Source organism: Macrobrachium rosenbergii, chromosome 58 (assembly GCF_040412425.1).
Source record: "Macrobrachium rosenbergii isolate ZJJX-2024 chromosome 58, ASM4041242v1, whole genome shotgun sequence".
NCBI classification, from domain to species: domain Eukaryota; kingdom Metazoa; phylum Arthropoda; class Malacostraca; order Decapoda; family Palaemonidae; genus Macrobrachium; species Macrobrachium rosenbergii.
Window position 1 is genome coordinate 13,527,387 of NC_089798.1, and position 12,619 is coordinate 13,540,005.

The 12,619-nt window shown below is 39.9% G+C and overlaps 2 protein-coding genes across 2 annotated transcripts; one reads left to right on the forward strand and one right to left on the reverse strand.

The window, feature by feature from the left end:
• Positions 1-2,606: 2,606 nt before the first annotated feature.
• On the reverse strand, positions 2,607-3,404 carry LOC136837261 (uncharacterized). Its single transcript, XM_067101999.1, has one exon. The coding sequence runs from the start codon at positions 3,402-3,404 to the stop codon at positions 2,607-2,609; it is 798 nt and encodes a 265-aa protein (XP_066958100.1).
• Positions 3,405-9,624: 6,220 nt separating this feature from the next.
• LOC136837262 (uncharacterized) lies at positions 9,625-12,288 on the forward strand. The gene is made up of 3 exons (XM_067102000.1): positions 9,625-9,822; positions 10,728-11,612; positions 12,004-12,288. Exons 1-3 carry the CDS (start codon positions 9,625-9,627, stop codon positions 12,286-12,288), a joined length of 1,368 nt encoding a protein of 455 aa, XP_066958101.1.
• Positions 12,289-12,619: the final 331 nt, after the last annotated feature.

The following is a 12,619-nucleotide window of genomic DNA, read 5'->3' on the forward strand; positions in this document are numbered from 1 at the left end:
AGGGGAATCCAGGCAGGATGAGGAACGGACACTAGAAAACGGCTGCAGCCGACATGGCCGACCTTGTATGCCGACAGCCACTAGGCTAGGCTCTATCCTAGTTGGAGGGGAATCTAGGCAGGATGAGGAACGGACACTAGAAAACGGCTGCAGCCGACATGGCCGACCTTGTATGCCGACAGCCACTAGGCTAGGCTCTATCCTAGTTGGAGGGGAATCCAGGCAGGATGAGGAACCGACACTAGAAAATGGCTGCTGCCGACATGGCGACAAGGCGGCCGAGCTGGGAGGCCGACAACGATCGTCCAACCTTTTGGCCGACGGCTGCTAGGCTAGGCTAAATCCAAGGGTGGAGAAGATCCACAGAAGGATGAAGAACCGTAGCCAGAAAGCGGCCGCGACCGACAGGGCGACAAGGACGACCGCTAAGACACAGGGGTCAACATGCACTCACGTACTAGCACACGGGGGCAGAAGCATAAATGGAGAATTGGCCCGACACGTGGGCGACGACGGAGCCGTCCACCTAGGGGACTGGTCAAAATGCAAGTCCGAAGACAGCCGGGACAAGGGACAGGCTAGCCCTGACGGCCGACAGCGAAGTTCATCCAGCAAAGGCTGAGGAACGGTCGCAACGTAAGCCGAAATTCAGGGGGAACTCCCCCGGGTGGACTAGACTAACTAACGAAGTCCAACGAAGGCCAAAGGCCAAGGACCAGACGAAGCTAGCTAAGAGAAAGACCTATATAAAGGTAAATACTAAATATCCTATCGAAAATAAATAAATAAATATATAAAATAATCATGAACTTCGTTAAGGCGGCAAGACAAAGTCGGCCAAGGAGGCGAAACCGCCACGAAAAACTCTGGCTAAATGGCATTAAAAGGGGATGAGAGCTCATAATTGTTTCTCTAAACGTCTAAAAATACTCAACTTCTTAGAAGGAGGAGGAGAAGACGAAGACATGATCCAAACAAGAGAAAAAAGCAGCAAAATAACAGGAGGGAGTTACAGGGAATGAAACTCTACTGGGTTGCTAAAAGGGAATGACGTAGGTTCGTCGCTAGCTACGCACACTGATATCGGGAGACATAGGCGATGTAACGGCTTCCCAATATCAATCGTTACCCCTTCCTAGCAGACGAGGTTAAATCTATGCGGGGTAAGATAGCTGTGGCTATGCTTGCATACGCCCCTGTTACATGCACGATATCCGCATTGGATAGTCGCAGTGGGGGTTGGAACTCCACGTACCCTTTTGTTTTTTTCTCTGGTACATTTAGCAGTATTTGTACTCTAGAAAGCTGCCTAAGGGAACCTTTCATCAGGACGACACAGCCCGAGCCCAAAAATGTATATGATATACCATAGTGTAGGCTAAGCCAATTCTTGTTTGTTATTCAATTTCTCTTTGTATTGAATTATCATAAGTCACTCTGCATGAACCTCCAGGATTAGATAATATTAATAATTACCATACCGTGTATATATAGAGTATACTTTATAGTGTAGGGTAGGCTACCATGTATGTATACGTTTTCTTTTAACGTGCTTTTTTCCCCATTTTTATATGGAGTAAGCACATGCTTTCTTTGAAGGACTTTGATTTGGGGTAGACCGTAGTCTCGATCAGCTGCACTGCCTGACATCGCTTAGACCCCGGTAGCATATGTAGGGGAGAGTGGGGCAAGATCATATTTTCACATTTTGACTTCTTGAAGGAAAACTAATAATGCAAATGCTTTGTTTATTTGTACGATAATACTTCATACATATACCTGTCTTCCATCCACATACAAAATTGTTTGGTAAAGAGGAAGTAAATGAAATGTTTGTTTTAAAAATTTTTTTTCAAAATCATCATCCAAGTGGGAAAAACTTTTCATAATACTAATAACACAAAGACATTATTTTAACACGGCAAATCATATAAAGTAACAAAATGTTCCTGATTTAAAAAATATATACAAAAAAAAAAGAATATCTTCTTTCAAAAACAATAATGACTATAAAAATAAATGCAAATTTTCGGTGGTAGTTCATATTTTGTGCACTGTTTGCATCTTACAAATATTTTGGAAATAATGAATTCTTAGAAAATAAGAGCTTTACAGTTAAACATATTTAGAAGTAGTTTTAATATTTCAAATCCCATTTACTCAGATTGATACTGAACACAAGCTGGTTTAACTTTCGACGGGTGCCTTTGAGATACTGAGGAGTGGGTAATTTTTTTATCTCATCTTCTTTTGAGAAAGAGTGACAGTCCTCTTTATCAGCAAATGATGGCCTCCCAACACCAAAACCAACTTGGCTTGAAACCTTTCTAAGGAAACAACCCTCATAGCCATCATTATCAATGACATCAACACGGGAAATGTAGAGTAGAGAACGAGCTTTGTCATCTACTTTAGTGATGACAAAGTCACCTTCAACAATATCATCATCATTCTGTTCTCCATCAGAGCTATCCTCCAGTATTAACTGCATGTCAACATCATCTTCATCATTAGAAGATGGCAGAGTTTCCTGAAAAAGTCTGTTTCGACATTTTGAAACATTATTTTCTGCTGTTTTGCCCCTCATTGCTTTGGCAGCTGCTATATCATTGCGAACAGGAATGTCTATGAGAATCCTTGTGCTGCTTTCTTTCTACCACCCTGCTTGGTCCTTTTACGTGCAGCTGCTTTTGGAAATGAGAGTAGGCTATATCAGCTGGAGAGACATAACTAGTATTCTTACAAGTTGATGTACTAGGGATAGGGGAAGTGATATTCTGGTTTATGATATCATCCTTCACATTTGCCTGTGGATTATCCCCAGAAGAAATATGGTTAGGGATTTCTTGTAAAATGATTTCACTAGAGTTTTTGTCATGTGACTGGACTTTCGGAACATCTGGTGAGATGCTGGAAGGATCTGGTCTATCCGTAACAATAGATGGAGCAAATTCAAGGTCTGTGAACAAGTTACGATTGAATGGAAAAATGCCAGTCTTTTCGAAACCTGATGTGATATTAGGAATTGTCATTGCAATGGATTGAGCTTCTTTCACAAAGTGAGGTATTTCATTAAAGGAGACCATTCTCCCTGGATGTGAGCGCATCCATGCATCCATGGATAGAGAATATGCCTTCTTGAAGGGCCCATAGATTGTCTTGTCTAACGGCTGTAATTTGTGGGATGTATTAGGCGGGATGGTTCGCAAAATTATGCCATTTCCTTTAGCAAAATCAATAGCTTCAAGACTGATGTGAGTTTCATGGTTATCCATAAGTACGAGAACTGGTTTTTCTTTTGTGCAGCGTGTGTTTTTCACAAGATGTAACAGAAACTTTGGGAAGATCTGTTCTTTTATCCAACCAGATTTCTTTGCAGCTGCTACAGAGCCATGTGGTGCCATATTCAGCATGTATAAGAGATATTATCCACCTCTTATCAAAATAATAATTCTCTATCACAATAACAGCACAAAACATATCAAGTAAGAACCTTACCTTCTTCAACAGAAAATAGTAAAATACATTTTCACAATGCTTGCACAATATAAATACCTCAGATCACTCTTACACAATGAATACACTTCTTGGGTGAGTTTAACAAAACTTTTACAAATAAGAGAGCAACCATTAAACAGTATTTGAGAGAGAGAGAGAGAGAGAGAGAGAGAGAGAGAGAGAGAGAGAGAAGCTTACCCCAGGAACCCCTTTTCCTGACTGCCTGTTTCTGGTTCAGTACTGCTCTATTTTCTTCAAGCCCTCCCAGAATACATGATACTTAAAGTGTACATACATTATACATACAGGTATACATGTACGGTATACATACAAGACTGGAGCTTCGAGCACCTTATCTTGGTGATTGACATCATCCGCTCACTCAAACACCTGAACAAATAAGGAGAAATGATTTTGGACCCAATTTTTGGTCGGCTGTCAGTATGGCAACTTCAACTCTCTCACTTCCTCATTCTTTTTACTCAAGATCATGGAAAAGAATAAGCATAGACACAGCTAATAACCATGGAACAGACACACATGATAAACATATAACAGGCAATTTGCCGATTGGCTGTCAACTTGTCGGATAACACAAGAGGGCCTCTGCCTTTCTCCAAACACAACTTCCTTCACACCAAACAACTGTGTAAATACAGGATGTACTTAGTGATAAGAATCTTACCCTCTCTCTCCACAACACGCTAAGAATTCAAGTTAATAACACCCAGTATACAATTCCAATACACTGCACTATATATATTTCAGAAAATATGGCTGCTACAATTTTAAAGGACACATATATGCATTTCATAGCTTCAATGCTTTAAGATGTGATGGAAGAATTTATGGAGTCAGATGAAACTAGGTCGAGAGACTCGAGGTAAAATCTTTGTATTCAGCAAATAGTTTGATTCCTCAGCAATGTTGCCGGTCAGGTGATCTTCGAAGTGTTATGTATATTCGTGAGTACGTGCGTTAATTTGATCTAGATTATGCCAAAATCTGCCCTAAAAGTGAGTTTGATCGTTCATTAACGTGATAGAACTGCAGTTGTCTAGACGTAGCTTTGGAGAGGATCCAGGCTTTTAAATCGGCAGATAAGGTAGAGTTTGAAATCTCTGTTTTTATGGGAGGAAATTGAACTTGTGATTTTTACTATGATTTTCTAATCATTATGAACTTTTGAACTGGTGTGGGAGATTTAATATGAATATTCATACCTCTTTCATATTATTGTTTTGTTGTGTTACGTTTGCCATATCTTGGCTATGCATTTTACACTTTCCATTATTGTGTTTTGCATTTCATATATTTTTGGGAGTTTTCTATCATGTTTAATTCTTCCGACAGATGTCTGTGGACACTGTGGACAGAGTGGATAGTGTGGACTGTTTCGAATAACATGTGGTAGACTGTTTTTTGACATGACTAGTTATTGATTTGGGGAGTATGTGTGAGTTTGGATATTTTTCAGGCTATTAGCCATAGTGAGACTTCTTTAATCAGAAGTGTTTTGCAGTTCAGAGTTTAGTTATCTGACTCGATAATTCATTTATTATGCATTTTAATCTTTGCTTTGTTTTATTCATTTCTTGTTGGGTTATTTGAATAATAAACTTATTTTTGTAGAAACTATTGCGTTTCTTTAAATAGTCCATTTAATTGCTTTGGTGAGAACGAGTGAGATTCGGGTGGGTGAACTTCGGAAAACGATGAGAGAGAGAGAGAGAGGCGATACACGGAGAGGGAGAGAGAGAGAGAGAGAGAGAGAGAGAGAGAGAGAGAGAGGAGAAAAATGGATGTAAGTGTTATCGTGAGCGAACTTTCATACGCCTCCGTTTCATGAAGAAAGATCGTAGAGCACGTTACGTACACTTTAAAAAAAGTGTTAATTCTGTCCTGGTTACATATATTAAACAAATGGAAAAACATCAAAACATTTTAAGATTACATGATGCACAATTTATCTGTAAGAAAAGACATTTTAAAATCACATCTCACAACAAATGATGAATCTGCAAGCAAAACATCAAAATTTTCACAGAGACTCATATTACACTTGTAGAATGGTTTTATGTATTATAACACCTTATAATATTCCTCTCCCCAGAAGATTAATTATCTTGGGTTCGAATCCACCGATTCAGTACAGGATAAATAATCTGCAACGATATTATCTTTCCCCGTCATATGCTTTGCCTTTACATTGTACAGTTGTAAGCACAAAGACCACCTTGTTAATCGTTGATTGTGATTCTTCATCTTATTGATAAATGCTATAGGATTGTGGTCAGATAACACTAAAATTTCTTCACTATTAGGTTGGTTCACATACACTTCAAATTTTTTCAAGGCTGTAATTAATGCCAATGTCTCCTTTTCAATTGTAGAATAATTCTTCTGATGTTTCTTTAGTTTTGATGACATGAAGCACACAGGGTGCATAATTTGATATTCATCTTCCTGAAGAAGAACAGCCCCAATTCTGCTATCAGATGCATCAACTTGTATCACAAACTTTTTATTGAAGTCTGGAGCCTGCAGCACTGGTTTCGAAGTTAAAATAGCTTTAACTTTCTCAAAAGACTCTTGACATTCTGGGGTCCAAACAAACTTGATTTTTGGACTTGCTAAGTCAGTTAACAGAGCTACCACAGCTGAGAAGTTTGAACAAAAGCGGCGATAAAATCCAGCCATGCCCAAAAATCTTTGTAGTTGTTTTCTAGTAGTAGGAGGAGCAGCTTTATGAATACCCTCTACATTAGTGTCAAGAGGAGCGAGAAGGCCTTTTCCAGCTTTGAACCCTAGATACTGAACAGTTGCTTTCCCAAGTTCACTTTTCTGTAGGTTGACCGTTAATCTTGCTTCTCGTAGTTTCTTGAAGACCTTCCTTAAAATCCTTAAATGTTCTCAGGTATTGGAATAAATCACAATATTGTCAAGGTATACACCCACTCCGATTGACCCTAGTAGCTGATCCATCACTCGTTGGAAAGTTGCAGGGGCATTCATCAGTCCAAATGGCAAGACAGTATATTGATGTAGTCCGAAAGGAGTAATGAAAGCTGACAGCAGTTTGGCATCCTCATCAAGGGGACTTTGATAATATCCTTTTAGTAAGTCTATTTTGGAAACAAACTTGGCTTGCCCAATATTATCAAGTAATTGATCAATAAGAGGTAAGGGATAATAATCAGCTACACTGATGGAATTCAGTTTCCTATAATAAGTACACATTCTAAACGAGCCATCTGGTTTCTTCACTAACACACAAGGAGAACTGTAATGACTTGAACTGGGCTCTGCCAATCCGTGTTGCAATAAATATTCAACTTCCTTTTTCAAAACATCTCAATGAAAGGGTGATACACAGTAAGCTCTTTGCTTGAATGGTTTAGCATCTTCTCTGATTTTAATCTCATGCTTTGTCAAGTCGGTACACTTAGGTATGTCTGTAAAAATTTCAGGGAAATTTTGGATCATGTCAGTTAATTCTTTGCTTTGCTCAACACTTAGATGTTTTAGTTTGCTTTCTAAATTTTCTAATATTGAGGAATTGTTCATCTTATTTTCAGCTCCCAACTCGTAACCATCATCTTCCTCTGTATATGAAGTTGTTTGGGTTATAGACATAACCTCAGTTGTAGTTTCTGAAAAGTAGGGTTTCAAAAGATTTACATGTATCTTCCTCCGTCGTTTCCTCCTCTATGGTGTTTCAGTCACATAAGTTCAACTACTTAATTTTTCTGTTATCCTATAAGGACCTTGAAATTTATTTGTAGGGAGAAACCTTTTCACTGGCAAGAACACTAGAACTTGCTGTCCAACATTAAAGCTTCTTATTCCCAGCATCATATTTTCATTTCATTTTCTCTTGGCTTGTCTTCAGATTTTCAAAAGAGAATTTTCTAATTTCTTCTAACCTTTTCCTCAAGTTCTTCACATATTCTCCTTGGACTTCCTCTTGATTTTCTTCCCAGTTCTCTGCAAGGATTCTCAACAGAGCTCTCATGTCTCGACCGAAAATGATTTCATTTGGCAAACATCCCAACTTTCTTGATAAGCATTTCTTACCTCAAATAACATTAAGGGTAAACCAACATCCCGTTCTCTTCCCGACTCATTACAGTATTTGGTTAGCATACTTTTCAAAGTTTGGTGGAACCTTTCTAAAGCTCCTTGAGTCTCTGGGTGATAAGCGGTAGATACCTGTTGTTTCACTCCTAGCAAATTCAGCACATCTTGGAATAATTTTGACGTAAAGTTCGGTCCTCTATCGCTCTGTACAATTTCTGGAATTCCAAACTTGGAGAAAAATTCCACCAACTTCTCAGCTATTACCTTTGCACTTTGTAATGTATTGAGAAACACTACTTTCTCATTCTACTGTGTTGAACCTTTGGGGAGTTGTTGTTAGGAATCTCCCGCCACCCACGAACTGGGACGCCACCAGAAGCATGGGTCTGCTTGCTTGTAATTGATATACCAGAATAAAGTACGTGAATTACCAACCTGTCTTCTTGGAACCTAAGTACTAAAGGGACGAGGACGCAACAGTGGCGACGAGGAAGAACCCAGTGTACGAAGAGGTATGTCATATTGAAGGAGAGTTAGGCCGCTTTCACACGTATCGACTTTACGCCGTCCGCCGTCTACGACCCAGCGCCGTGCATTCCAGAGAGAGCGCCATTGTGTTGACGGCGGACGCCGTCCACGCAACGGCACGACCTGTGCCGTCCACCTGCCATGGAGGGTGAACGCGGAAACAAATCTGGTAATGATATCCGCAAAGATTTTGCTGAGTACTTCATGACACAAGAAGGGTCAGTTGCATGGCAGTGGAAAATGTAAATAAGACAATGATGATGTATAGGAGTAAGCCTATTACATTATAAAAGACTTAATGTAATGCATCATGCATAGCTGATTATGACTGTATACTAAGGTAGTTTATTATATACCTAAGCATGTATCGCATGTATGTCTTCATACTTATGTATCAGTATAACTAATATTTTCATTATATATAAATCACCAGCAATATGAATTTTGTTTTTAGTTGCAGCATAGAGTTTGGGAATAAAAACATGTATAAATAAATATGTTCATGAATATTGTTCCTGTATTCAGTATATCCTGTAGTGGGGTGGACAAGAATGTGGACAACACATACGAAACACATGGAAACACAAAGGAATTATAAACAAACACAGAACACATTAACACAAACAAACAAACATTATCTTGATCGACACACGACAGACCTTGCACACTAGACATTAATATGAATAGTACATGTACTCACCATATTTGTTCTTTGCATCGTTGCTCATAGACTCAAAGTCCGGGTTCAGGTGATTGCAGATTTCCCTCCATGCTGCAGTAGTTTCAGTCTTGGACTTGTATGCTTCAAGGCCTTTGTCCCAGAGAACAGGCCTCTCTTGAACCAGGCTAATCAACAATTCAATGTCTATGTCAACGTCTTCCATTCTGACTGGCGAGCAATACTATGCACATGTCTGTGGTCAGGAAACAACTAAAGTAGTGTCGCGACTCGCGCCGTCCAGTACAGACGGCGCCGTCACGTGTGAACATGTCCATAGAGACCTGTGTACATTTCACGCCGTCGGCGGCGCGACGCCGTGCCGTTTCCAAATGGCGCCGTTGTGACAGCGGCGGCCGTCGGCGGCGCCAAAGTCGTTCTGGCGTCGGTCGATATGTGTGAAAAGCGTCCATAGACATCCATGGTTATTTGAGAGGCGGCGTCGTGCCATGGACGGGCGGGCGGCATAAAGTCGCTTTCTGCGTATCAACTTTTACGCCGTCCGCCGTCCACGTCGGCGTCCCCCTCTCAAATAACCATGGATGTCTATGGGCGCTTTCACATATCGACTGGCGCCGTGAAGCGACTTGGCGCCGTCGGCGACGCCGCCGTTGTCACAACGGGCGCCCATTTGAAACGGCACGGCATCGCGCTGTCGACGGCGTGAAATGTACACAGGTCTCTATGGACATGTTCACGTGACGCCGTTCGCCGTCTGTACTGGATGGCTCGAAGTCGCGACACTACTTTTAGTTGTTTCCTGACCACAGACGTGCGCATAATATTGCTCGCCAGTCAGAATGGAAGACGTTGACATAGACGTTGAATTGTTGATTAGCCTGGTTCAAGAGAGGCCTGTTCTCTGGGACAAAAGCCTTGAAGCATACAAGTCCAAGACTGAAACTACTGCAGCATGGAGGGAAATCTGCAATCACCTGAACCCGGACTTTGAGTCTATGAGCGACAATGCAAAGAACAAATTCTTTACTCATTCTGAAGTAGTTGAAAAACTGTTTTGCATCCCTTCTGAGTTCCTCATAAAGTGTCACAAAAGCTCCAACCACTGGTCTGGCAACATTGATATTATGGACCCACTTTCTGCCGTGTGAACGATGTTTTTTTCTTTTTAGATATAAGTAATATAGGTAGAGCAAGTGGTCCTGTGTGTCCATGATGAAAGACTGGAGGCAACTGGCAGGTGGACGGCACAGGTCGTGCCGTTGCGTGGACGGCGTCCGCCGTCAACACAACGGCGCTCTCTCTGGAATGCACGGTGCTGGGTCGTAGACGGCGGACGGCGTAAAGTCGATACGTGTGAAAGCGGCCTTAGTGTACCAACGACAGCCGGCCGTATCTAGCCTAGCATACCAGTTTAGGCCTGGCCAACGTCCAGACTCCAGTATTTGAGTAGCCTGAGTTCAGCTGTGATTGTTGGGGACTACCGAAGTTCCATACCCCGTCAGGAAGGATAGCAGCAACAAGGAGACCGGCAATTCCCGAGTTTAACCCAGAGAAGTTGGAATTATCTTGTTGGCTGGATCTATTTTCCATGAATTGTGAAGTAAATGAAGTAACAGAGGCGACAGCAAAAAGGGCTTTGTTGCTTTCGTCAGTTGGAGTAGAGACTTTTTCCACGATCTGTAAGTTAACAGCACCGAAATTGCCGTCTGCAGTTCCATTTGATGACCTAGTAAATCAACTAAAGTCTCATTTCATAACGAAACCAAGTTATCATAGAGCATTATGTGATTTCCTACAGAGGAAGAAGAAAAGTAGTGAGTCAGTGAAGGAATATTATGCAGAACTAAAATTGTTAGCTCAACAGTGAGAATTTAATAGTGATTTTGACCGAAGGTTGAAGGAACAATTATTGGTTGGTGTTGATAATGAAGTTTATTTTAAGGTTTTATTAGCTGATCCTTTTGAGTTTAAATCCATCTCCTCTCGTGAATTACTGGACAAGGTTACCAATTTAGAAACTGCCTATGTTACCGAATGTAGTCCTATTTCAAGTTCTTTTACAGATAATAGGCCATCAGGTACTGTTAACAAGGTTAGGCATAAGGTAAGGCTTAGGCCTAATTCTAGTGCAGACTCTAAAAGGAGAGGTAAAAGTGATTATGGTAAAGCTCAAAGTAAATGCATTCATTGTGGACGTGATAACCATTTAGCTAATAATTGTAAATTTAAGAATGCTAAACGTTATTCCTGTGGCAAGGAAGGCCATGTGAGTACAGTGTGTTCCAATAGAAAGGCTAGAAATAAATCTAGGAATGTTAATACAGTGCATGATGTAGACGAGTCTACTAGTAAGCATATTCCTATTAATGAAAATTTCCATGATTCTTATGATTTATTGAAACTTTTTGATGTTAATGTGAATTCTATTGATTTTGTCGATGATTATGAGGAACCATATAGAGAAATTTTAAGGTTAAATGGGTTTCCCCTAGAATTTGAATTAGGCACTGGCAGTGGTGCATCCACTATTTCACGGCATGATGCTAATAAATTGAATTTAACACCATTACCAACAAGGAAACGCTTAGCTAATTATGATAAAGCGGAAATGCAGGTGTATGGTGAAATAAATTGTGATGTTTCTTTTAAAGGCCAAATGGTCAAGGGACAAAAGTTTTTTGTTGTAGATAATGATTTAAATTTAGCAGGCAGGTCTTTGATGAAGAAATTGAAATACCAGTGGGTACAAATTGATAATGTGAGTGATGATAAATTTAAAGGTCCTCTTATTACCCCAAGTAGTGCATCTAGGCCTAAGCTTGATTGTGTAAAAATGTTCAATGAGTATCAGGTGGTGGAAGGATCACCCATTACAAATTATGAATGTCAATTAATGTTAAAAGGAAATGCTGTGCCTAAGTATTTTAAAGCCAGATCTGTTCCTTATCATTATTAATGTAAAACTGAGAATAGTTTGAAAGAACTGGAAAGTAAAAATATAGTGAGCAAGGTCGAGCATGCTGGAGATTGGGCCAGTCCTATTGTTCCTGTAATGAAACCTAATGGTGAAATAAGGATTTGTGTAGATTTTAAGTATATATCTCAATACCCAAACCAGTGTTAATACCTTCCTATTACCGAGATTGGATGATATTTTGGCAAATGTAGGTTCTTGTCAGTATATTTCAAAATTGGATTTGAAAAATGCATATTTACAGGTATCTGTGAGTGAAAATTCTCAGCAATATTTAATTATGAATACTCATTTGGGATTATATAAGTTCCACAGATTGCCTTTTGGGTTGTCGTCAGCACCAGGTATATTTCAGAGGTTTATCTCTGAATTATTGGCAAATATTGACGGTGTTCATGTATTTTTAGATGACATATTGATTGCCGGAGCTACCAAAGAGGAACATGACAGGAGTTTATGTAAGGTTTTATCAATTTTGCAACAGAGAAATGTTAAACTGAATAAAGATAAATGTATTATTGGTTTTTAGGGAAGTACCTTATTTAGGGTACATTTTAAGTTGTGATGGAATTAAACCTGACCCAAAGAAAATAGAGGCAATTTTGGAAGCTCCAACCCCTCAGTCTGTTCAGTCTTTAAAATCATTTTTGGGATTATGCACTTATTACAATAGGTTTGTACCTCAGTTCAGCTCTATTTTATGTCCTTTATATAATTTGACCCAAAAGAATGTGGAGTTTCATTGGTCAGCAGTTCATGAAGAAGCTTTTCAGAGTATTAAGGAAGCTTTGGGTAGAGCTGATATTTTGGATAATTTTTAACCCCAATGCTACCATGATTTTGAAGTTGATGCTAGCCCT